At 39.9% G+C, this 24738-nt stretch overlaps 1 protein-coding gene across 11 annotated transcripts in view; it reads left to right on the top strand.

Moving 5' to 3' along the window:
- ppp6r3 (protein phosphatase 6 regulatory subunit 3) overlaps positions 1-24738 on the top strand; it is a 91036-nt gene that overhangs the window by 44560 nt on the left and 21738 nt on the right. For 7 of the 11 annotated variants that reach the window (XM_033038925.1, XM_033038921.1, XM_033038928.1 and 4 more), the window contains exons 12-19: positions 4374-4489; positions 6225-6310; positions 7425-7511; positions 10167-10264; positions 19430-19484; positions 21824-21954; positions 22772-22899; positions 23322-23472. In XM_033038925.1, the coding sequence (XP_032894816.1) occupies positions 4374-4489; positions 6225-6310; positions 7425-7511; positions 10167-10264; positions 19430-19484; positions 21824-21954; positions 22772-22899; positions 23322-23472 (852 nt within the window). The remainder of the gene's footprint in view (positions 1-4373; positions 4490-6224; positions 6311-7424; positions 7512-10166; positions 10265-19429; positions 19485-21823; positions 21955-22771; positions 22900-23321; positions 23473-24738) is intronic. The other 4 variants (XM_033038924.1, XM_033038932.1, XM_033038923.1 and 1 more) reach the window with 2 other exon arrangements.

Raw genomic sequence — 24738 nt, 5'->3', positions numbered from 1 at the left:
AGATTTTTTAATATCTTTTAATATATATGGCTGATTACTGAACATAAACAGTGTAAAATGTGTAGGATTGTCTGCATATTTCCTTGTTGTTTAAATCCAGACTATACAGTGCCATGTGATTTCCAGATCTTATAAAACAGTCAACATCGGTGTGCTTGACCTCCTCCTACTTATCCTTGGACCATGATCCCACAGATGAGCAACAGGCATTAATCTCAAACACCATTACTGATTTCATCACTTCTGGCTGTTTGCCTTCCACAGCCTCCAACCTTATCGTTTCCCAGCCCCGCACAGGCCGTTTTTACCTTCACAAAATCCACAAACACAACTGCCTGGCAGCATCTGTTCCCAGGATGAGACATTTCATACCAGGGCATCGGAAATGTCCTCGTTCTTCAGGGAACGGGGATTCCCCTCCGCCACCATAGATGAGGCTCACACCAGGGTCTCATCCATACCCCGCAACACTGCTCTCTCTCCCCATCCCCGCACACGCAACAAGGGCAGAGTCCCTCTGGTCCTCACCTTTCACCCCACCAGCCGGCAAATACAACACATAATCCTCCGCCATTTCCGCCACCTCCAACGTGACCCCACCACTCGCCACATCTTCCCATCTCCCCCCATGTCTGCCTTCCGCAAAGACCGCTCCCTCCGCAACTCCCTCGTCAATTCTTCCCTTCCCTCCCGCACCACCCCCTCCCCGGGCACTTTCCGTTGCAACCGCAAGAAATGCAACACCTGTCCCTTCACCTCCCCCCTCGACTCCATTCAAGGTCCCAAGCAGTCGTTCCAGGTGCGACAAAGGTTCACCTGTATCTCCTCCAACCTCATCTACTGCATCCGCTGCTCTAGATGTCAGCTAATTTACATCGGTGAGACCAAGCGTAGGTTGGGCGACCGTTTCGCCGAACACCTCCGCTCAGTCCGCCTTAACCTACTTGACCTCCCGGTGGCTCAGCACTTCAACTCCCCCTCCCATTCCCAATCCGACCTCTCTGTCCTGGGTCTCCTCCATTGCCAGAGTGAGCAACAGCGGAAATTGGAGGAACAGCACCACATATTCCGTCGGGTCCTTGCGCCCTTATGGCATCAACATTGAATTCCCCCAATTTGGCTAGCCTGTGCTGTCCCCTCCCCTTCCTTCACCCTCTAGCTGTCTCCTCCCACCCTCCCATCCGCCTGCCCTCGGGCTCCTCCTCCTCCCTTTTTCCTTCTTTCTTTCCCCACCCCCCATCAGTCTGAAGAAGGGTTTCGGCCCGAAACGTCGCCTATTTCCTTCGCTCCATAGATGCTGCTGCACCCGCTGAGTTCCTCCAGCAATTTTGTGTGCCCTGGCAGACCTATTGTTTCTGCCTGCTCCTGTCCCACGGAAATGATTTCCACGTACCTCGACTCCATCCTATCGCCCCCCCGGTCCAATCTCTCCCGACCTATGTTCAAGATACCTCACATGCCCTTTGTCTCTTTAATGACTTCAGCTTTCCGAGCCACCACTCCCTCATCTTTACTATGGACTCTACACCTACACTCTACACCTCCATCCCCCACCAGGAAGGCCTTAAAGCCCTCTGTTTCCTCCTCGACCGCAGAACCATCAATTTCCCTCTGCTAACACTATTCCACTGGTCCTCGCCCTCAACAACTTCTCCTTTGACTCCTCCCACGTGCTCCAAGTCCAAGGCGTAGCTATGAGCACCCGCATGGGTCCCAGCAATGCCTGCCTCTTTTAAGGGTACGTTGAACAATCCCTGTTCCCGGCGTACACTGGCCTATCCCCGAACTCTATCTCCGTTACATTGATGACTGTATCGGTGCTTCCTCCTGCACCCATGCAGAACTCATGGACTTCATCCACTTCACCACCAATTTTCTTCCTGCACTCGAATTTACTTGGACCATCTCCGACACCTCCCTCCTCTTTCTTGATCTCACAGTCTCCATCACAAGAAATAGACTATTGACTAACGTCAGTTACAAACCCACCTATTCCCAGAACTATCTCGACTACACCTCTCCCCACCCTGCTTCCTGCAAAGACTATCCCCTTACTCCCAATTCCTCCGTTTATGCCGCATCTGCGCCCAAAATGAGGTATTCCATACTAGAACATCCGAGATGTCCTCATTCTTTAGGCAACGGTGGTTCCCCACTCCTATCTCCTCACTCGTGTCTCCTCGGTATCCCGCAGCTCCACCCTTGCCCCCCCCTCCCCCTAGTCGCAACAGAAACAGTCCCCCTAGTCCTTACTTTCTACCCCATATGCCTTCGCATACAACACAACACATAATCCTCAGAAATTTCAGCCACCTCCAACGGGATCCCACCAGTAGCCACGTTTTCCCATCTCCACCCCTTTCTGCCTTCCACAGAGACCGTTGCCACTGCAACACCCTGGTTAACTCATCCCTTCCCACCCAAATCACCTTCTTCCCTGGTACCTTCCCCTGCAGTCGCAGAAGATGTCCCTAAACCTCCTCCCTCGACATTGTCCTGGGACTCCGACAGTCCTTTCAGATTAGGCAGAGGTTCACTTGCACCTCATCTACTGCATCCGTTGTTCAAGATGTAGACTCTTATACATCAGCGAGACCAAACGTAGACCGAGTGATCGTTTCGCTGAACATCTTCGCTCAGTCTGCCTGAACCTACCTGATCTCCCAGTTGCTAACACTTTAATTCTCCTTCCCATTACCACACATATCTTTCTTTTTTTTCTTTCTTTTTTTTAAAATTACAAAATAGACTTTATTCAAGTAATAAATATATACAATGCGTGAACCGTGCGAAAAAGTCATCCGACATTTTCGGAGGCTATACAAATTGTTTAATACAGTTTATACATTTTTCAAATTCCACAAAACTGTCCCCCACCCGTGCCACTCATGTGGCCCCCTGGCTTGGGATACCTTCCCTTATTTTGAGGGGTGTCTCCACCATACTGTGCCCCCCATGTCCAGCAGCGGAAGGACCCTAGACTGTGGCCCTCCCCCACCGAGCCTTGGCGTTGGCTGCACCGAGCTTCAGTGAGTCCCTCAGCACGTACTCCTGCAGTCTGCAGCGGGCCAGTCGGCAACATTCCCTGACGGACATCTCGCTCCGCTGGGTGGTGAACAACGCTCGGGCAGACTAAAGAGCGTCTTTCACCGAATTGATGACCTACCAGCAGCACTCGATGTCAGTCTCTGAATGTGTCCCTGGGAACAGTCCGTAAATCACAAAGTCCTCTGTGACGGAGCTGTTCGGGATAAAGCATTCCAGGGACCCTTGCATACTTCTCCAGACTCTTTTTGCAAATCCAGATCTTTCTGTCCTAGGTCTCCTCCATTGTCATAATGAGGCTAAACGCAAATTGGAGGAACAGCATCTCATATTTCGCTCGGGCAGCTTTTAGCCCAGTGGTATGAATAGTGATTTCTCTCACTTCAGGCAGCCCCGGCATTCCTTCTCTCTATATCCCTCCCCCATCCAAGTCGCACTAGCTTTCATTTTCACCCTACAAACAGCTTACAATGGCCTGTTTCCTTTATTATCCTTACTTTTTTGCATACCTTTCATTCATTGTTCTTTATCTCTCCACATCACTGTCAATATCTCTCATTTCCCTTATCCTTAACCATTCTGAATTAGGGTCTCAACCTGAAACGTCACCCATTCTTTCTCTCCAGAGATGCCGCCTGTCCCGCTGAGTTACTCTAACTTTTTGTGTCTATCATCGGTGTGCTAAATACTGTAAATATATTTACTTCCTTTAAGACACAATATTACTCTATTTTCTTTGAAGCTAAGTGTAGACTAAATTTGAAGGAATAGTTGCATCATGGATTTAATATGAATTTGTGGTCGAGATTTTCATGAGATAAATTCCCCCCCAGCAAGTACATTGACATGTGAATTTTGTATTTAAGTATGCGATTGGATCTTGCAGCAAGTCTTTACATGGAATATAATTTGGGTGTGTTTGATCATCATATTTGAGACACGCAAAAAACATTCAGTCTTAAAAATAGTGTATTTTAAAGACATTAGGCTAATGCTATACCTAAGACAGGACTACAATATTAAATGCTAAGACAGGACTACAATATTAAAGTTCTTCCTTTAAAATAAATGGCTTAAAGATTTATAGTACAGAAAGTAAATCCAGAACCCTTGATTAAATCATCTTGCTGTAGTAATGGGATCAAAGATGGAGAAATATTGATGTCAGGAAGTTCTTTAAACAAAAGATTGAAATTAACTTTTAGATCTGGTGGTAGAAACAAGAATTCTGCAATGGTTTGAAGAGCAGCAATGAGCTAGAGGACCATTTATTTTCTTCTGGGATGGTAACCTTCAGTTGTATCTTATTCTATTATATTGTCTTTCAGATCAGAAGGTGGAAGACGGAAAGGGTACATGGGTCACTTAACACGGATAGCCAATGCTGTTGTGCATAATGCTGAGAAGGGGCCAAACAGTGCATTAATAAATCAGCTGCTTAAAGGTATTATCCATAGGTTTTTTTAGAACATGTATTTCAGCACGGCTGTAATTCATTCTATACTATTACTCAAAGTGTACACTGGTAGTTGACAGCTTAGAAAACATTTACTCTGCAGTTCAAATTCCTTGAATGTTCATTTGGAAAAGGTGGCAAGGAAGAAGAAAATTAGCTTCCATGTGCATATACATTGTTAAGAATAAGGTTCTGTCCTTTCTACTTTTTACTTGTCAATAACTGGACAACAGACTGGATCTGATTTATGAACTGAGAGCTTTAACCATTGGTCTCTGCTGCATTGACTCGGCACTTAATAAACCTGATTAAGGCTGCTGGAAGAAAATGAAGGTCCAAATTATACTTCTTTGCAACACGATGTAGCTTCATTACTTGGTTGAATTACTGTTTTTTTGAAGTAAATTCAATGATATTTGGAGTCGTGGAGTGATACAGTGTGGAACCAGGCCCTTCGGCCCAACTTGCCCACACAGGCCACCATGTCCCAGCCACACTATAATTTATTGTCAAATATACCTAAGTACAGTGAAATGCTTTGTTTTGAGTACAACTCAGTAAAATCATACAGCAGACCTCAACTAGGCAGGTGTCGCCAGGTTTCTGGCTCCAACCAAGTTACAAAGAGTTCATCGAACAGTTTTATATTCTGCAGCATGTGGCCGCAGGCGGTACCTCGCAGGGTCTCCCCTTTGATCTCGGCGACTCCCCACAGGGTCATCCCTCTTTGAACTCGATGGCCTCCCTGCCAAGTTCTGCTTTCAATCTCGGCAATCTCAAGTTAGGTCCCCCCCTTCATTCTCAGCGGACTCCACCGGGTTCCCCCTTCCATCTTAGCGGCACACCGCCGGGTAGCTCTCGATGAGCCTCATTGCAATTGGTAGTGTAGGTGCACACCGCTCTCGACAGTCCACCCTGCTCTCGACGGTCCCCCTACACTCTCGACGGTTGGTCACGGGTTCCCTCCTTGCTCTTGGCAGCGCTGGTCCTGTCGATGCCCGTGGTGGGTGAACCAGGCCTACCAGGCGGGTCCTCCTGCTGGTGGACTTGGCCGCTACTTGCCGGGACACTCCCGGCGTGCTGCTTGCCAGGACACTCCCTGCACGCTGCTTGTTAGGGCACAATGTGTTTGCAAAAATAAGTAAGTGTAGAAGAAAATGCCATAAGTAAAACCTGGGCAAGCAAATAAGAAATAGATAAACCTAATATTGTAAAAATGCTGCTAAATTTTTCCCCACATTCTTCACAGGGAATATTACTAGATGAATTAGATTTTTGCTTGTTAATTTATGTGCAGTCTTAACCCAGAAATATCAGTCTGTCCCTGGATCCCCAAATGCCCAGCGAGGTCAAAATATTTATGGCAGGATAAGCAAAAAATATCCAATCCAGGAGGATTTAATTTTCTGACCCAATTTCTAAGAGATTTTCTGAGAGGTCAAACAAACAAAACAGTTAAAAAAAAAAAAGGGACACAGCGCTGGAGTAACTCAGCGGGTCAGGCAGAATCCCTGTAGAACATGGATAGGTGACGTTTCGGGCCAAGACCCTTCTTCAGAATCGTTATGTCTGCAGATCTGTGCAAGACATATAGCTTTTGCTGTTTGCTATATGTCAACAATTTTTAAAATGTATGTTTAGAAATGGCAAAACCTGGGTAGAGAGGGAATACATATTAACTAATTCTAATATTTTTAATATTGTTTCTTAAATTTGTTTTCAGATCTTGATGAGGATTACAGGGAAAGATGGGAAACGTTTACCACGGGTTCATTGGCAGAAACCAATAAGAAGAATACTGTGGATTTGGTAGGTTTTGGAAAACAATTGCAAATATTGAAAGGTTTTGTTACACACGTTGAAGGGCCTGTCCCACTTTCACGACCTAATTCACGGCCTCTGCCGAGTTTGCCCATGACACATACTCGCAGCATGGTCGTCACGAGGTTGTAGGAGGTCGTACGTAGGTCGTGATGTTAGTCGTAGGTACTCGTGGCATCATGTAGGTCGGGGAGTTTTTCTAGCCTGATGAAAAATGTCCACGAGTAAAAAAGGTCGTGAATTAGGTCGTGAAAGTGGGACAGGCCCTTAAGGCTGCAAACAGCATGATTTACAATGAGACAGAAGGAGAGATAGAGTTGGTGGTGAAGGTGTGGAGTTTATATAGGGTTGAAAATTATCACCAGTTTCTTCATTTATTTTATCAGTGCTATTGTAACGTGGATAATTGTTCAAGAATGGTTGCATTAATTGTGGCTCAATGTACATTATAATTAGGATAACTAAATTAGTTCATATAAATGAGCAAATTAATTATTTGTAAAGTTTTTGGGTCGAATATTCCCATTACTTTAAATTGGTAACTGGATTAAGGTTTTGACATTGTTTTAAAATTTGAAGTTGGTGCCTTCAAATTATTTTGCAAAGTAAATTGACTATTAAGCATTTCTTAGACCAGGGTTCTAACTTTTTGTATTATAGGCAAAACTTCACATTCTTCAGTGAGGTGAGATTATATTTTTGAGATGTATAGAAATATGTGAGTTGATGTAAAATTATTTATGTTCAAGCATTTCAGTTTATTAAAATATGTTCTGAGGAATGTTGCTATCAAACAAAAAAATGAGTTGTATTATACACATGCAAGTACTGAATTTGAAAGAAGTTTGGAATTGCAAAATATGTTAAAACTATTTGGTATAGTATTGTAGGTAGCCAAAAATGCTGGAGTAACTCAGCGGGCGAGGCAGCATCAATGGAGCGAAGGAAGATGTGATGGTTCGGGTTGAGACCCTTCTTCAGTATTGTATAGTATTGTGATTATTATGTGATTAGACTAATAGTAAACCTACTTTGATTAGGGTGGAACCAGATAGCCTAAGGTATATAGTGGAATAACGTAATTGTTTACATTTTATTCCAGGTTAGCACACACAATATACATTCATCCAGTGATGATGAAGTTGATTTTAAAGAACAGGGCTTTGCTCCAGACTCAGGGTTACAGCAAGTAAGTCATTGCATAATTTTATTTTACTTGTAAAATACAAATGGTTTGCAGAAATGTAGATTATATAAATTGACCTCAGCTGTTCATTCTGCCCTATATACTAATACAATAAATATACTGTTGTTTAGCTGAATAGATTATTGCTCAGTTTTAATTTCAGTTTCTAGGTGCTCTTGCACCTTACCTTAAAGCTTGCTGAAATTGGGACCAAAAATTATGCTTATCTGATTCATAATTGCCGAATATTGATCAAGAGTCAGGATATGCAATGTGCAACAAAGCTCCTAATTTCTGCTATACGACTATTTGAAAATCATAATTAATCAGCATGTTAATCAGTGTGCGCTAATTACCATGCTCTTTTCCAACTTGCCGAAAAACTGTTAAGCTGTTGGAGTATTGGGAGTATTGACAGAATATCAAAACAGTCATCTGCAACATTTGCCCGCCCAACACAGTTAAAGGCCCAAGTGTACCAAATTTGCAGTGTTTTACTGAATGTGATTTTTATTTAATGTGATACTTGGGGTGGCACAGTGGTGCAGCAGTAGAGTTGCTGCTTAACAGTACCAGAGACCCAGGTTAGATGCTGAGAAGGGATGCTCGCTGTACAGAGTTTGTATGTTCTCCCTGTGACTGCGTGGGTTTTCTCCGGGTGCTCCGGTTTTCTCCCACACTCCAAAGACATACATGTTTGTAGGTTAATTGGCTCTGGTAAGTTATAAACAATGCCCCTAGTGTGTAGGACAGTGTTAGTGTACGGGATGATTGATGGTCAATGCGGACTTGGTGGGCTGTAGGGCCCGTTTCCGCGCTGTATCGCTAAAGTCTAAATACTTCAATAGTTTATAAAATAGTAATCACCAATTCATAATGAATGAGTGAAAACAGTTACCTGTGTGCTGAAAGGAGCATAATACTTGGAGATTGAAATGAAAAATCATGGCTAATTGTTACAATAAAATGAATCTTAAACAAAATCAACTATTTTTATAAAGTGTAAACTGCTAGAGTCCACTTATGAATTTTCATTTCTATATAATAGAAGGCAATTGCAATGTTTAATTTGAGGTTACACAATTGTACAGTTAAAACTATATTAGAGTGCAATTGACGTGTTTTAATATTAAAACAACTAAGAGAACTCAAGACTTAAATTAAAGTTTTTTTGAAAAATATCTTATGGCTGTAAATGATGAGAATTTGGGATTTTATAAACCCAGTTTAGTTGCTTTGAATACTTAATGATGAAGTCTAATGTTGTTTAGTGATTGAGGGGGTATACATATACAAATAAACAAAATGAAGATTATCCTAAACTTTACTATTTGCTCCTAACTTATGTAAAGTTCCTTTGACCCATCATCCCTGTACTTGCCCACCTCGGGTCCCTATTAACCAATGTCTACATTTTTAAGGACATTATTATTTTCCTATACCCCTGTGGTTTGCCCCTCATTATCACCATAATGTTCCTTAGCTCTTAGAACCTCCAGGATATCTGCAGTTCTCTAACAGGATTAATAATTCCCGAATTCCTGAATAACTTCACCATTGACAGTCACTTGCTATTTTCTTGAACTGTGAAATTCCCTCCAAAGATCTACCACACTACTCTTTATCCTGGTTTAAGACATTGCATAAAACATTGCTTTGACCAAACTAGTCATTTGATATAGTATTTTGTGATATGTTTGTTAATATTCATATGAAAATCCTTGACATTCTTTTGTATATTAAAGATGCTGTATGTTAATAGAAATTCTTAGCGTTCATGTTTGGGTGTTTGAATAGCTCACCGGGAAATTAAATTGCATTGTTCACGGTGATTGAAGCTGCTTCTCAGCTGTTGTTGAATTCCTTATCATAGATTTGATGAAAATAAAGTTTTGGGCAAGAAGTTGCAAAATTTAATGCAAAATTAGCATTTATTTCATATACTGTAATCTCTTCAGCATGTTAGAATAACATTTTGGAAAGTCAATTTTATAGAGAAAATGACTATTCAAAAGATTTATTTCACCAAGGTCATTGTTTCTGAAAACAAATTATTAATCATACTATGCATCTAAATAATTTCAATTAACTTTCTCATGTTAATGTAAAATATAATTTAATCAATTCTTTATAGTAGAATTATGAAAAGATCACGCAACCACCAGAGTGATTCTGATGCAAGATTGGTTAAAAAATACACAGCTTTTTAGTTTTTTCCCCCAGTATGTATGTATACCCATATCAGTGAGGATTCATCACATTTTCTTATTTAAGCTTGGAACAAATCGAAGACTCTGGGCCTGGAAGTGCAGTTTAAAGACAATTTACAACTATGTAGCCTACCAATATGAATCATTGGAAAGATTGCCACTATTTATCCAAGGGGGTCCATCCTATCCATTAAATCCTTTCATAGCAAATTACAAGGAGCTGAAATTGATGAAAAATACTTGACCCTAAAGTTGTAGATAGTGAAGATCGATATGAAAAATGACCAAAGGATCTTGATCATTAGGCCAATTGGGCTGAGAGATGACTAATGGATTATTGCCCGTTTGAAAGAATTTTGCTAGAATATTTGGGTCCCCAATAAAGTAAATTTATTTATATGGTTGAGTATCAAGATTATATCCCTGTCATTGGTCCTGGGTTTGCCAGGCCTTTTCTGATTATCAGATGCAACAAATGACGTCCAATTTTATTGACCAGTTCGGCTTCAATGATGAAGAGTTTGCTGATCAGGAAGACATGGTGAAGTAAGTATGCCTTGCTTGACACTGGTGTATATAAGCCTGATTTGGGTGACGAGCTATAAATCTTTTCTGGTAACATGAATTTTAATGGAATAAAAATAAATAACTGACAGGAGATTGGAGCCTGCTTGTCTATTTTCCGCTTTTATTACCATTAAAATGTTCCTCTATTGGAATACTGATTTATTTAAACTGCTTTGGCATTTTGGGTGCATTTTCCTTTGGAATCGGAATTTACTTCTGCATTGCATGTATTGTAGAATTGATTTATTTTAATCTTGTGTGTGAAACTTTAAATTTTGAATCTGCTAATTATTTCAGTTTAGTAAAAGTAACGGCAACACATTACAAGGATGTCCAACATTTTGGAGGTGCCAACTAGATACGAGTATCCAAACCAGTGATTAGGGTGCATTGGTAATGTAGAAATGAGCCTGTCCACAAAAAATCTAAGCTCATCAATGTACAATATTCCCCTTTTTTTTTACAAAATTAAAATCTATTCCGCTTTATTTTCTCAACCTGAAGAAGAAAGCGTTTGAGCTCTCTTTTCTCTCATTCCCTTCATTATTTCAGCAAAAGCAAAAAAACCTATTGGATTTATGTCTGATTGATTAGTTAAAGGGTCTAGGGTCAAAAAATTGAATATCTGAAGCTGAAAGTGAAATAATCTTTGACCAAAATGAATGCAACTAGAGGAGTTTTAATGAACTGCATAAATGAGTTTATATGTTGGACTTCACTGTTGTTTTGTTATTAATTAAATAATTCTGATCAATAATTAGATTGATTCACTAATTTTTTAATTTTTGTGTGTGATTGTCCAGACTTTGCTTTCTAACTACCTAAACTAAGGTATGATAATGCATTTACATCTGGTCATCCAGCCATAGGACTCTTTTTTAGACTTTAGCATTGGGGGGGGGTAAGAATCATTTTCATTCGTAGACTATTGAGAAAAAAATAGATATTTCTCACCTTTTTAACTTCAGAATGATGTAGCTCACCTAATATTGGGAAAAATTATCTGATATATGTTCCCTTCTTCAGATTGATAGTAGGGGAGGTGGGGTGGATGAAAGCTGGAAGCAAGGAAAGGCAGGACAAGGTGCGCAGATAATAGGTGGACACAGGCAAGAGGGATTTTGGATAGGCAGATAGTTGGACAAAGACCAAAGATGAAAAAAATAGGTGTGAGACAAAAGGACTGAAGAGTTGCGAATTGTAAAGCCAGAGGAATGAAAGTGGAGGGGAAGGGGAGAAATAGGTGCGAGTCAAGGTGGGGCACGGGGGGGGGGGGGGGGGTTTGTTAGAGGTTACCCCAAATTGGAGAATTCAATGTTGTAAGCTACCCAAGTGGAACATGAGATGCTGTTTTTCCGAGTTTACGAATGGCATCACGCTGGCAATGGAGGAGGCCCAGGACAGAAAGGTCAATATGTGAATGAGACGGACAGTTAAAATGATTAGCAATAAGGAGAACTGGTAGGCCTTGGCAGATCGAGCACAAGTGTTTGGCAAAACGGTCACCTAGTCTACGCTTGTTTTGCCGATACATCAGGAGTACCGGATATAGTAGATGAGATTAGAGGAAGTGCACGGGAACCTCCGTTTCACCTGGTAGGAGTGCAGGGGTCCCTGGATGAAGGTGAGGGAGGAGTACACATGAACCTCAGTCTCACCTGGAAGGACTGCTGGGATCCCTGGATGGTGGCGAGGAAAGAGCATTCTGAAATTTTAGTTTGTTTTGTGTGATTTATTTCTATACTTCGTTAAGATGTTCTCACGAGGAAGCAGCTTTTAGGTAAATCAAATAGTAATTTCAGTTTAAAACTAGTTCCTAGTATTAAACTATTATAGTTCTGATTCTTTCAGTTCCTACACTCCCAAAATATCTCTTAGTTGTCTTTTAACGAACACTGTAAAGATAAGTACATGGTGATATACGTAATTGTCATCTTCCTATTGTTAGAACCACTGACATTTTGTGCACAAACTCATCTTAATCATTATCCATTTAAATTAAGTTTGAATGGGCCATGTCAACTGATGAACTGTCCTCAAATTAATTCTGTTTAAGGCAGATGAGTGGAAAAAGTGAAATTTTTAATTTTTGTACTGATTTTATCAGTGGGCTTGATCTTTAGTCATCACATAGGACTTTCCCTATTTTCTGTCAGTGTGCAACGAGCATATTTACAGATTATAAATTCAGTTCATCCCTTTTATTTTATTTTAAAATTTGTGTAAATTACTTTACATTAGGTTTGGATTTAATGCTATCCATTGTATATTAGATATACAAATGCATTTCTCTTTTTTGCCCATGCATTGTGAAGAGATAGCACAGCTGAAGTTCAGTGTATCCTTTGCAGCATCTTAGTTGCAAGCTGCTTTTTGGACTACAACTAACTACACTCTTTCTGTTCTGTCATATTTCCTCTAGTTGTAATTTGTGCCAAATTCTTACTCAATATCTCTCCACACTATGCATTGATCTCCACACCAAAATTATTCTGGCAACTCTTGAAGGTGTTAGATCAGCTGTGCAAAAGTACCCATTAGAGATTAGATTCCTTCTTGTAATACTGAAGCTCCCTGAATGAGCCAGATTGAATGAATATATGCGCAATTGTGATGAGAATTGATGACAGTGGAAAGATCATTACCTATGTGATGTTACCCATTGTTTACATAAATCCGTTTTTTGTTTCGTTGATATCTGCAGTTGAAGAGAAGCTGTTTCGCATTTAGTGAAAAGAAACATTTTGTTTCCATGGATTATCTTGGCACAGAAAATTGTCCCTTTTGATACCCCACTTGAAGAGACAAGATCTGATGGTCAGCCGTAATGACTATAAATTTACCCCAGAAATGATTGCAAAGTGAATCATTTTTATAAAGGGGAAATAAAACCTCATGATTCCTTGAGAATTTGATATGAATAATCATAGTTATCAAGTTGACCATGAAATGATATGTGCTCTCCAAAACCTGGCTGCTTTAAAGCTTGCATGTCAATTGCAATAAGCAACCTTTTCTGGTGCTCATTGGTTAAAGTACCAGCATAAGTCATAGGTTTCAGATTACCATAAAGTAGAATTAACTGTTATAATTCCTGAGCAATGGTGCTATCTCCTTTATGAAACATTTATTTGTACAATAAATGGCTGTATTCTTCTGCGTAGAGTAACTTTTGGCCCAGTCTTGAGAAACTGTTTGGGCTTGTCTTTTGATGTTTTCATGATATGGTCTGGTCTACACTTTGATTACTGTCTTTACTCATGGTAGACTTTGCTGCACAGATCAATTTGTAATATTTCATGCCATGGACTCTTTCATCTTGCTGAATTTTAATTGAATTTCCCAGACTTGGAATCTGAGAATGACATTTCAAGACACCTGCACCATTTTCTCAAACTCTGGCAACTCTAGCATATACTTGAGTATATGTGTAGTGGTGTCAGGTTATTTGCTATTTCCTGGACATGCCGAAGTTTCTGAATTCTCAGATCATTTCTGCATTGAACTTCGATCTTCTCTATGGATTCTGTACAGAAGCCACTTGCAAATACCAGTGGATGAAGGTTGGAGACACTTTTACTTCTGTTGGTGGTGCTTGGTGGTGGTTCTTTGTGAGAGTGAAGTGCATTTTGCGTTTGATATCTTCTGAAAAATGTAACGATACATTTTGAGGAAATTGTACACTGATTGGAAAGGTATACTTTCACTGGATGCACACATATGTATTCAGTGGCTGAGACTCAACCCTTGTGAAAAGACATCCGCTGCTGGATAATATGTTAACTGGTGAACAATTTCAACAATATACTGTTGATCCTTTCTATGATTCGGGGCTTTAAAGTATAATTTTCTCTTCCCACAGTCATACAGTGCATCCTGTGAATGAAAGGGTACATCTTGCGTCTTCTGCTCATGCAGAGATTAAACGCATCCCAAGTCAAACAATTAGCTCAATTGAGGTAATTTCCATATTGCACTTTACGTGGATTTGTTCTACGGTATTTTTTCTGTCTCTGCAGAAAATTGAATTTTGCCAACATTCATTTGCTTAAAAACTAAAATATGTTTACAAATTTAACTAAATCATGTAAGCAAATAACATAAAGAAAGATAACCAGTTGTCATTTCTTTAAGCTTATATCGAATGCTTGTTTAAAACCTGTTTTGGTATTTTGCCACAAGGCTACATCTAAAACTGATTGGAGAATTACCTTACAGGAATTTAGTTCATTGCTCAGCCTTTTGACGTTGTGGTTACATTGCATGGAACCCAAAGTTTAGATGAATATCCACATTCATTTGTTTATACAACTGCTAATTTTTGATTAATTTGATAAAGTAATTGAAATAAAACACCACAGGAACATTATTTTTCATTGAACAAAATAAACTACTTCCCAAACTACAAATACAATAAATGTTGTGTTCTGCTTAGGTTTCATTTATCAGTAAAGCAAGAGATATAAAAAAAATAACCTACTTCAATCCTTTAGCTTCTCACTGTTCAATTGGGGTAAATCAGCAGATGAGAATTTAAAATATTTCTAGGACACAGCTGATCACAGTGTGCACTGTCACAGATGATGTTGCACATATGTTTTGAATTGCAAGCAATCTTTGGCTCTAAACGTGGCTGGAAATTCTTGACTTTGCCTTCTTCAGTAAATAAGCTCCATCTTCGAAATGTAATCTTACTTTGCCCTTTTGAAAATGAGATTTCAGATAAACTTTTGATACGACAAGGTAATTAGCTGAATTTATTTTTATATTCATTCCAGGGCACAGTTGAAATAAATTGTACATTGCATGCTTTTTTCTAACTGTTTAAGTCTAGATTACAATTAAAGAATGTTGTACTTACCCTGCATCAACTGGAATCTTGAGGCATTGCATATTTTAATGGATGCATCACTGCCAAATATTGCATCCTGGTAATAAATCTCTGGAAACTATTTTTCTAGCGCTTCAAGTCAGACCTATGATTTACCTCTTGTTCGCTCATCTACTCCAGAGTTAGTTCAATCTCTTTATGCATCTCTCACTGGTCCTCATAAATCAAATCTAAATTGATGTTGACAAAGTGACCAATCTGAATAGTAGTGGAAAGGGAAACATCAGCTTATTGTGTAAACCGACTTTAATAGTATCAACTAGAGCGAAGACTTCTGGCACTTGAATGGCATTAAGCTTGAAAAGGAAAACGCTGAAAAGGAAAAAATCAATGTACTTGAATACTAAATGTTCTGGCTTTCGAGATTGAAGGGAAGCATTAAGCTAATCTTTACTTTCAAAAATAGGTGTGTTGTGTCTTGCCAGTATGAAATGGGAACTAAATGTTCCCATTGGCGGCTTTAACAGATGAAGAGTAAAGGATGAGCAGACAATCCACTCGCAGGAAGAGATAATGCTGGCAATATTCAGCATTTAAAGAAATAACTGTGGAGAGAGAAACTAACCCTTTGTTAGGGTCTATAATCTGAATAAGCACTCTGCCTTACCTGCTGAGTATTTTCAGCAGTTTTGGGTCTTGTTTCTGATTTCCTGCATCAGACATACTTTGGTTCAGGAGGAATGGAATAAATTCTAGTTGCATATTCCAAGAGTGCGCTCCTCTCTCATTGCATGTTGGATAATATTGCTTGAGGTTTCAACCTCCTGTACCTCTCTTTCTTCCTCTTTGCATTCACTACTTCCACAGCTTCGCTGCTGCCAACCCTGCATGTGTGACCTCTGGTCTCCTGAATCTTCTTCCAGCGAAGAAGACAATACAATTTATTTGTGTCATTTGAACCTCATTGAGGTTAAAACGAAATTTGGTTTCTGCAGTCATACACACAAGAAAAAGAACCAAGACACAACACAATTTACACAAACATCCATCACAGTGAATCTCCTCCTCACTGTGATGGAAGGCAAAGTCTTATCTCTCCCCTGCACTCCTCATTCTCCTCCCGGTGTCAGAGTCAAAGCCCCGGCGGGCGATGGTAAGTGTCCCGCGGCCATTAAAGCCAAGCCGGGTGATGCAAGGCCGCGCTCCGGGTCTTGGTGTTGGAGCCCCCGGCGTGCGCTAACAGTCCCGCGGCCATTTAAAGCCGCGCCGGGCGATGTAAGGTCCCGCTCCAGGTCATCCTCAACCCCGCAACTCGGACGGGAGAAGTCGCCGTTGTGGAAGTCCCGAAAGCGGTCTCCCAGCAGGGACCCGCGGGCTCCCGGTGTTACTGTCCACCAGACCTGCGGTAAGCCTCCAAATCTCCAGGGTCGGGCCGCAGCAGCGCGCCACTACCGCTCCTCCCGCTCCGAACTCGGCCAGCTCCGCGATGGTAGGTAGGTCCGCAGCTCCGCGACTGGAGCCCTAGGTCGTTCCGGTTGGAGGCCGCTCCACGGTGACCTTCAATCTGCTGGATCAGCTGCTTGGGGAACTGTTTAGTTGGCTGAAATCTAAATGATTAGTTGGAGTGCAAACCAGTATCCCCATTCAGTGAAAGGGTGATGTATTCAACTAAGAAAATCAATTGGTTGGTGACCAGCAAGGTTTACAGCAGCTTGATGCTGATTTGTATGTTAATATTAGAGAGTTTTTAATGAATAACTTTTATATCTCACCATTGCTCTCACTATTGGGAGCATAAGTGGGCCTAGTCTTTTTACAGAACAGAGAAGAGGAAAGCTAGAGGTAATCATTTAATTCCAAATTACATGTATTTTTTTGAGAATGCATGAAAGAAATCTACAAAGGAAATGAAGGAGAAAGGCATGAAGATATCGACGGTGTTGGGATAGTGGAACAGACTTTGTGCAGTGGAGGAAAGGAGAAGGAAAAGATACTTTATAAGACTAAGAAGAGAAATGATAAGATGTAATGAAAGGGTAATGGGCCTGTCCCACTTAGGCGAATCTTTGGGCGACTACAGGCGACTGCCGCAAAATTTACAACATGTTGAAAATGTTTTGGCAACAGTGGCGACAATTTTTACTGTCGTAGTTTGTCATAGGTGCTATCATAGGTTGTCGCCAGGTGTAGTAGGTGAATTCCATTAAAACTAGACCCTGGCAGTCGCCTAAAGAGTCGCCTAAGTGGGACAGGCCCATTAAGGGGAAAAGAAGGAGATAGTCTGTGAGACATGCAAGAACTTTTTGTGGCTTGTGTATTTTGTTTTTTGAACAATGGGCATTGACAAGTGGCTTTGTACATGCCATGTCCCAACATCTGAACTACTGTTCATTGATCATGATCAAATTTGGTAAGAGTAAATAGTTTACAATTTTATTCTATTACTTCAGGTAAAATAACCTGCCTTCTTCCCATTGTGTATCAGCCATTTGTGTTCAAGGAAAGTACTAACATTTTGTCGTGGACTTGATGTATTGGTTACATCTGGATGATGACGATTTGAAAACACACCTCAATGGTTCAGTGTTCAATGGTGCTTTTATTGTCATATGTACAAATGCACAGTGAAATTATTTATTTCAAACAGTCCAGTAGAGTATTGCCATACCTAAGTACATCCTGGTTAGCAAATCGTACAGAGATAGTCTACCGATCCTGCATAACCATGGTCTCCTATCCTCTTTGCCAGTTTTTGCAAGATAGCATTTCCTTTAGGTGCAAAAGGATCATTATATGATATAATCATTATTAACAAGAATCAGAAACTGTCAAACAGTGTGAAAAGTTTTGTGTTCGTAAGATGTGAAAATCCTTCTTACTTATTTGGTTTGATTGCAAGTTCACAAGTTATATGAGTAGAATTAGGCCATTCGGCCCATCTAGTCTTCTCCGCCTTTCAATCGTGGCTAATCTCTGCTTCCTAATCCAATTTTCCTGCCTTCTCTCCATAACCCATGACACGTGTTCTAATCAATAATTTGTCCATCTCTGCCTTTAAAATATCCACTGACTTGGCCTCCACAGCCCTCTGTGACAATGAGTTCCACAGATTAACTACCCTCTGACTAAAGATGTTCCTCCTCACCTCCTTTCTAAAAGAGCACCCTTTAATTCTAAGGCTATGACCTCTGGTCCTAGACTCTTACCAGTGGAAACATCCTTTCCACATTCATTCTATCTATGCCTTTCATTATTCTGTAAGTTTCAATGAGATCCCCCCTCAACCTTCTAAACTCCGATGAGCGTTTGACAGCACTGGGCCTCTCCTCGCTGGAGTTTAGAAGGTTGAGGGGGGATCTCATTGAAACTTACAGAATAATGAAAGGCATAGATAGAATGAATGTGGAAAGGATGCTTCCACTGGTAAGAGGGTCCAGAGGAGGTTTCCCAATCATTCCTGGAATAATTCTTGTAAACCTCCTCTGGACCCTCTCCAGAGCCAGCACTTAATTCCTCCGATATGGGGCCCAAATTTGCTCTCAATACTCCAAATGCAGCCTGACTAATGCCTCAGCATTACTTCTCTGTTTTTGTATTCCAGTCCTCTTGATATAAATGCTAGCATTGAATTTGCCTTCCTTACTACCGATTTGGCTGGCAATTAACTTTTTGGGATTCCCGCACCAGCACTCCGATTTGCACCTCCTATTTCTGGATTCTCTCTCCATTTTGAAAATAATCTACGCCTTTATTCTTATTACCAAAATGCCTGAGCTAAAGAGGCTGTTTTAATGCTGTATGTGTATGGTACACCCATAAAGCATACAATCTTTGTAGAATTTTGCATATGTAACACTCTAACTTATGGATAGTAGGCCTACCCTATTTTATCTAATGCGTAAGCAACTATATACAAGGAAAGATGATGTTCCAGAAGGTAGGTATTTTAGTTAGGTCATTTCCTGCATCTGTTTATGAAAATGCCAGTTACAATATTTCTTTAAAGCTTCGAGTTTGTCATTTAGGTCTAGTATGTGTTGATGTGTAATTTACACGCCCTTTCCTCTTAATAATACAAAATGCAAGCAGTAGTAAATGATTGCTGTACAACATTTGTTTGGTTAACATGAAAATAATATAATTCTTGTTTTCCTAATTAATTCAAATCCTTGGAAGACATGTTATCGTTTCATAGATTCTCTGCTGATTCTGATGATCTGTATATTCTTTATAAAATTATTTCTAATTGCAGAAACTCAGTTTATTTCTGCTATAGTTTTGTAATCCTATTCAACATTTTGCATCATTTGCAGTGTCCCCTTCGAGCGAATTGGTGATATCAATTTTTCATTGAATACAAATGAGAGTGTAAGTATTTGCTCTTTTTTATCCAGTGGGGTAGAGGAGGTATATTAAGAATGTTTATTTAATCATAATATGGGTTAAATGAAATTCAACCCATCTATTTGTTAAAAGTCAGGCTAATCTTTTTTACCAAACAATACAGTAGGTAGGTATGTTGCAAAGCCTACCTGAAGCGTCTTTGAAAATCTGCCGCTACGGGTGTGCGCGATTTTGGCGCCGTTTAGAGGGGGCGGGTTTAAAACGCGATTTTCTCTAGGCTGTTCAAATCGAAGATGTTCAGCCTAGTTAATTATTAACGAAAAATCGCTGGAAGACCCCGTCGCAAAAGCTATTATTAGGTTTAAAGGCCTTGAATAATAGTTATAGTAGTTTAAAAATCAATCTCTAAACCCGCGACCGCCAGCATCCGCAGGGTCTCATAAAGCAGACAACTGAAGGAAGGTTGTATATTTTTACATTAAAAAGGGCTTCTAAAGATCCCTTTATACTAAGTTTAATATTGCGAGTAGCTCATTTTGGCCCCATTATATCGCGCAGTATTTTTCTGGGCATTTGAGGGCACAAATCTACCGCAATGTGAACGTTCTAAACCAGCGCGTTCCACAGGGACCCACTGGAAAGCTGATTTAAATGGGCATTTATTTACAGCAATTGAACACTGAATTCCTTCCATTTGGTCTATAAATTAATGTAAATGAGATTTAAAAATCATGTTTTATTGTGAATTATTTGTGAATATTATTTGGACATTTAGGCTATTTAAAAATGTTAATCATTTATTAAGAAATGGATAGATGTTTAGATCTAGTAATTGAAGTCTGAAATTAGCTACAATTAGGTAACTAACTAATTATATGCTTTAATTTCAGGTCATCCAAGTAAGATTATTTTATATTTGTTTCAGAATGCTTCAATCTATGATAACTGAAAATTTCATTCAGTTCTCTTAATTTTTAAGAAAGTTATGGGCTTTTGACTGTTCACGATCACAACTTTTTTGTTATGTCCATAGAAAATCAATAGGGAACAAGATGCTCATTTCCGAGTATGAAAATGGCCATAACTTTTTAAATACTTGAGATATGAAAGTGAATTAGGTGTCAAATTAAACTTATTTTTATGCTTTATCTGATGGGATAAATTACAGACTTGATTTTTAAAATCTCAAAATTTTGTAACATTGCTACAGTAGGGATCCAAATTTGATTTGCCTATCTTTGCTAAAATAACCCATCTGGGTTGACTGTGAAGGTACAGGTGATGTTGTCTCTATTAAACTGTATAAATGCACTAAATGGATGTATAAAATGAAACTGAAATAATTAAAGTGAACCATTATTATAGTTTTGTATTTTTCTGCAAACTAGTTGCAAATAACATTGTGAATTGTTTTTTTTCTAAATTGACTCTTTAATTCAGTGATTTACTTCAGCGCTATTTGTATACATTGGGTATGCAAGCAAAGAATTTCACTGTGCCTAGTCACATGTGACAATAAAGTATTCCATCCCATTCCATTAGATTCCTTTGATTTGAGCTGCTAGATTTAGGTTCTTGGTTCTGCCATTCAGCTAAGTTCTGACTAAAAGCGATATGCCTCCTTTCAGTGAGACCATCTGCGCCGCAGCATTTGGGGGAGAAAAACTGTCATTAGGAGCCATTTAGTCAATTTATTCAGCTCGCAGTATGACCCCAGTGAGAAACATCCCCACAAATTACGAGAAGCCAAGGAAGACTAGAAATTGATGCTTGGAGCACATTTTGGCTTCACTGAAGAGTAGTCCCCAAAGCATCACAGTGATGGTTGCTTTTGGTTTCCTCACTATGATCTTTCGTAAACAGTTTCACCTGAAGCACCTCTTTGGAAGAGGAAGGTCACCAGCCTAAATAGAGGCATTTTTGAACACATTCTCATATGCATTCAATTTGTGGCATTATTGAGATGGTGCCACAACTGCCAGCATGATTGGGTGGAGTGCCAAAGTAGAACATAGGTCCTAAAATTACTTTGTGTAAACCTAACTTCTCAATTTTTTCAGTACTTATAACAATTGCCCATTTTATTCTGTTGAATTTCCCAGAGTTGAAGCACTCTGACGTTTTAATGTTCATTTCTTATTGCTTGGAAACTCTTTGAGTTGAAGTGTTCTTATGAAATACAGTTCTCAGTTCCACCAATCTGATAAATCATGATACTTTCATTTCTTTGCTAATTTAGTGAGAAGTGTAGTTTGGGCTATTAATTCTCAGAGGATCGTTAATTACTTTCTGAAGCCTAATGCGAAAATGTGGTTTTTATTTTATTCTTTGGGATCTTGTGACATATGACCATCTTACTCCAGGCTAATGTAGCACTATTTGAGGCATGCTGTAAAGAAAGGATACAACAATTTGATGACAGCGGGTCCGATGAAGAAGATATTTGGGGAGAAAAGGATGTAACCTTTGCACAAGATACAAAAAATCGACACAGGTGCGTGGCCTGGGACTTCTCCCATTGTTTCCTAAATACTCATAGAACATAGAGTACAGTACAGGAGAGGCCCGTTAGCCCATTTTGTCTGTGCCAAACATATTGCCAAATTAAGTATGCACACGATCCATATCAGTTTCCACCATCGCCATCCCTTACAATGTGTTCCAAGCACCTACCACTGTGGAAAAAAAACAAAAATGCCCTGTACATCTCCTTTAAACTTTCCCCCCTCTCACCTTAACTCTCTGCCCTCTAGTATTTGGCATTTCCACCCTGGGATAAAGGTTCTGACTGTAAACTATTGATGCCTCTCATAATGAGATCTCCCCTCAGCCTCGATGCTCCACAAAACAAAAGACTAAATTGGTCCATCCTGTCCTTGTAGCCAATACACTCTAATTCAGCAACATTTCAGTAAATCTCTTCTGCATCCTCTCCAAATCCTTCTGGCAATGTGGTGACCAGATCTGCACACAAATCTGCAAATGTGACATCCAAAGTATGAAATGCTGCAGCATGACTTCCAGACTCTTATACTCAATGGCCAACTGATGAAGGCAAACATATATTCCTTCCTTACTTGTCCATCTACTTGTGTTGCTTCTTTCAAAGAGCTGTGGATTTGGACCCCAAGATCCTTCTGTTGATCAATTATATTAAGAGTCCTGCAATTAACTATAATTTCCCCTTGCTTCTGGCTTCCCAGACATGAACCTCGCCTTACCCATCTGCCCCTACCATTGAGATGCTTCAGCTGATAGGAAAAACTATAAATGTTGCCAACTTATTTTAAGTTATTTTGTGTTATGTGCAGAAGTTCAGGTAGCACAGACAGTGAAGAAAGCACAGATTCTGAAGACGAGGAAGGTGATAAACGGGATAATACATTTGAGCCCAGTGGTACCAATCCAGATGACAGAATGGAAATTGATGCAAATGATGGCAAGTAGTGAAAACACACATTTTCTTTAATCTTAAAATGATATGGATGTGACGTGACGAATATCAACTGAAAATTGTTCATGATTAAAGTATGTATTTAAGGAATGGGACATGTAGTATGTCTCATTTATCTTAAAATGGTGGGTTGACTTTGTTTTGAAATGGTGGTTTTCAGTGAGGATTTGTTGAATATAATTTTTCCATTGTCAGTATCAGTTTAATCTGTTTCTTGCTGTCGTAGAGTTATGCACTATAGAGACAGGTTCTTTGCCCATCTCATCCATGCTAAACTAGTGTAGTCTGAGGCGAGACTACCTGATCTAGTCTCATTTGTCCTTTCCCATTCAAGATGCTGCATAAATGTATTGTAAACATTGTAGCTGCAGTAAAACACTAGTAAATCTGGTAACTTTTCTTTACAGCCCCAGGGTGGACAGCAAACTTTGAAGTGCCTATGGAAACTACAAACATAAATGCATCAAATTCCAGTGGACCTACTTTGTGGAGTTCAGGTGATGCGGTATCGCAGGAAAGTGGATGGGCTACTTTTTCGGATTTTTCCTCTCAGTTAAGGTAATATTTTCTTCGTACAGCCAAAGAAATCCTATTGATGAATTATGTTCCTAATTATTAATGCTCCCCTCTAATCTAGTGCAGACTGATCAAGCAGCAGAACGTGCCAATCCTCCATGCCTTCAATTAATATTTTCAATATTATTTAGTTTTATTCTTTGGATTTTTAAAAATAAAATCTGCATGATTCTATATTCTATTTCTCACTGCAACACCAAATGCCTTTACTAAAGTAGGTAATGTGCATTCATTGAAGTTAGTTCCGTGTTCATTAACAAGACTTGTACCAACCTGCATCATACTATTGTGATTTTATTTACAATACTTGTACTTTCATTTGAAATTATTATTACCTCCAGCTGTTAAAATATTCAAAAATAAACTTGATTGTATTGTTGTTGGAGAAGATTACAACTTCAGCATAAGTTAAAGGTTATGATATTTTAGTATACTGAGGTTCCATGCTGTAGACCAGGGGTCTCCAAACTATGGCCCGCGGGGCACATCCGGCCCGCCACGAGATTTTATCTGGCCCGCAGCAAGCTCTTAACACGTTCCGTGCGGCGGGCTATTTAGCGGGTTCTGTGGTAGCGCAGAACTTACTCGTCAGCTTGCTCTAAACTTTAGAGATACAGCGCGGAAACAGGCCCTTCACTCGCCCACACCCACCACCACTAACACTATCCTAGACACGCACACACACTGGGGACATTTATACAACCCAATTAATCTGCAAATCTTCGGTGTATAACCAGCATATGTAGTTCCTTCCTATACAAACCTGTAAGTATTTGGAGTGTGGGCGGAAACCGGAGTTCCCAGATAAAATCCATGCAGGTCACTGGGAGAATGTACAAACTCCTTACAGACAGCACCCGTACGGAACGAACCCGGCACTCTGGCGCTATATGGCAGCAACTTAAGACTGCGCCACTGTGCCGCCCAATTATCTTGCACAATTGTAACATAAATGATTGCAGCTATTCTTAAAATCCCTCCGATATTATTTTTCAAAAGGCAGATTCTCCCCCTACATTTTGACTGTGGGGGGAAAAAGGGAAAAAGATCAATTATTCACGGACCAATGACCTTGTTGTATTTGTTGGGCCAAAGGGTAAATTATGTCTGAGCAACCTGTTGAAAGTTATCATATGGCCATGCATTTATTGTAGGTTGGTGTATAAGTGGCGCTGTTGCTGCAGATGAATATGTCAAGGCAGTGTTTGTCAAAGGTGTTTGTCAGGAATTTACCCTAATTTTTTTGAC

Source organism: Amblyraja radiata, chromosome 20, assembly GCF_010909765.2.
Source record: "Amblyraja radiata isolate CabotCenter1 chromosome 20, sAmbRad1.1.pri, whole genome shotgun sequence".
NCBI classification, from domain to species: Eukaryota; Metazoa; Chordata; class Chondrichthyes; order Rajiformes; family Rajidae; genus Amblyraja; species Amblyraja radiata.
Note: the sequence above shows the minus strand (reverse complement) of the source record. Positions and strands in the feature narration are given on the sequence as shown.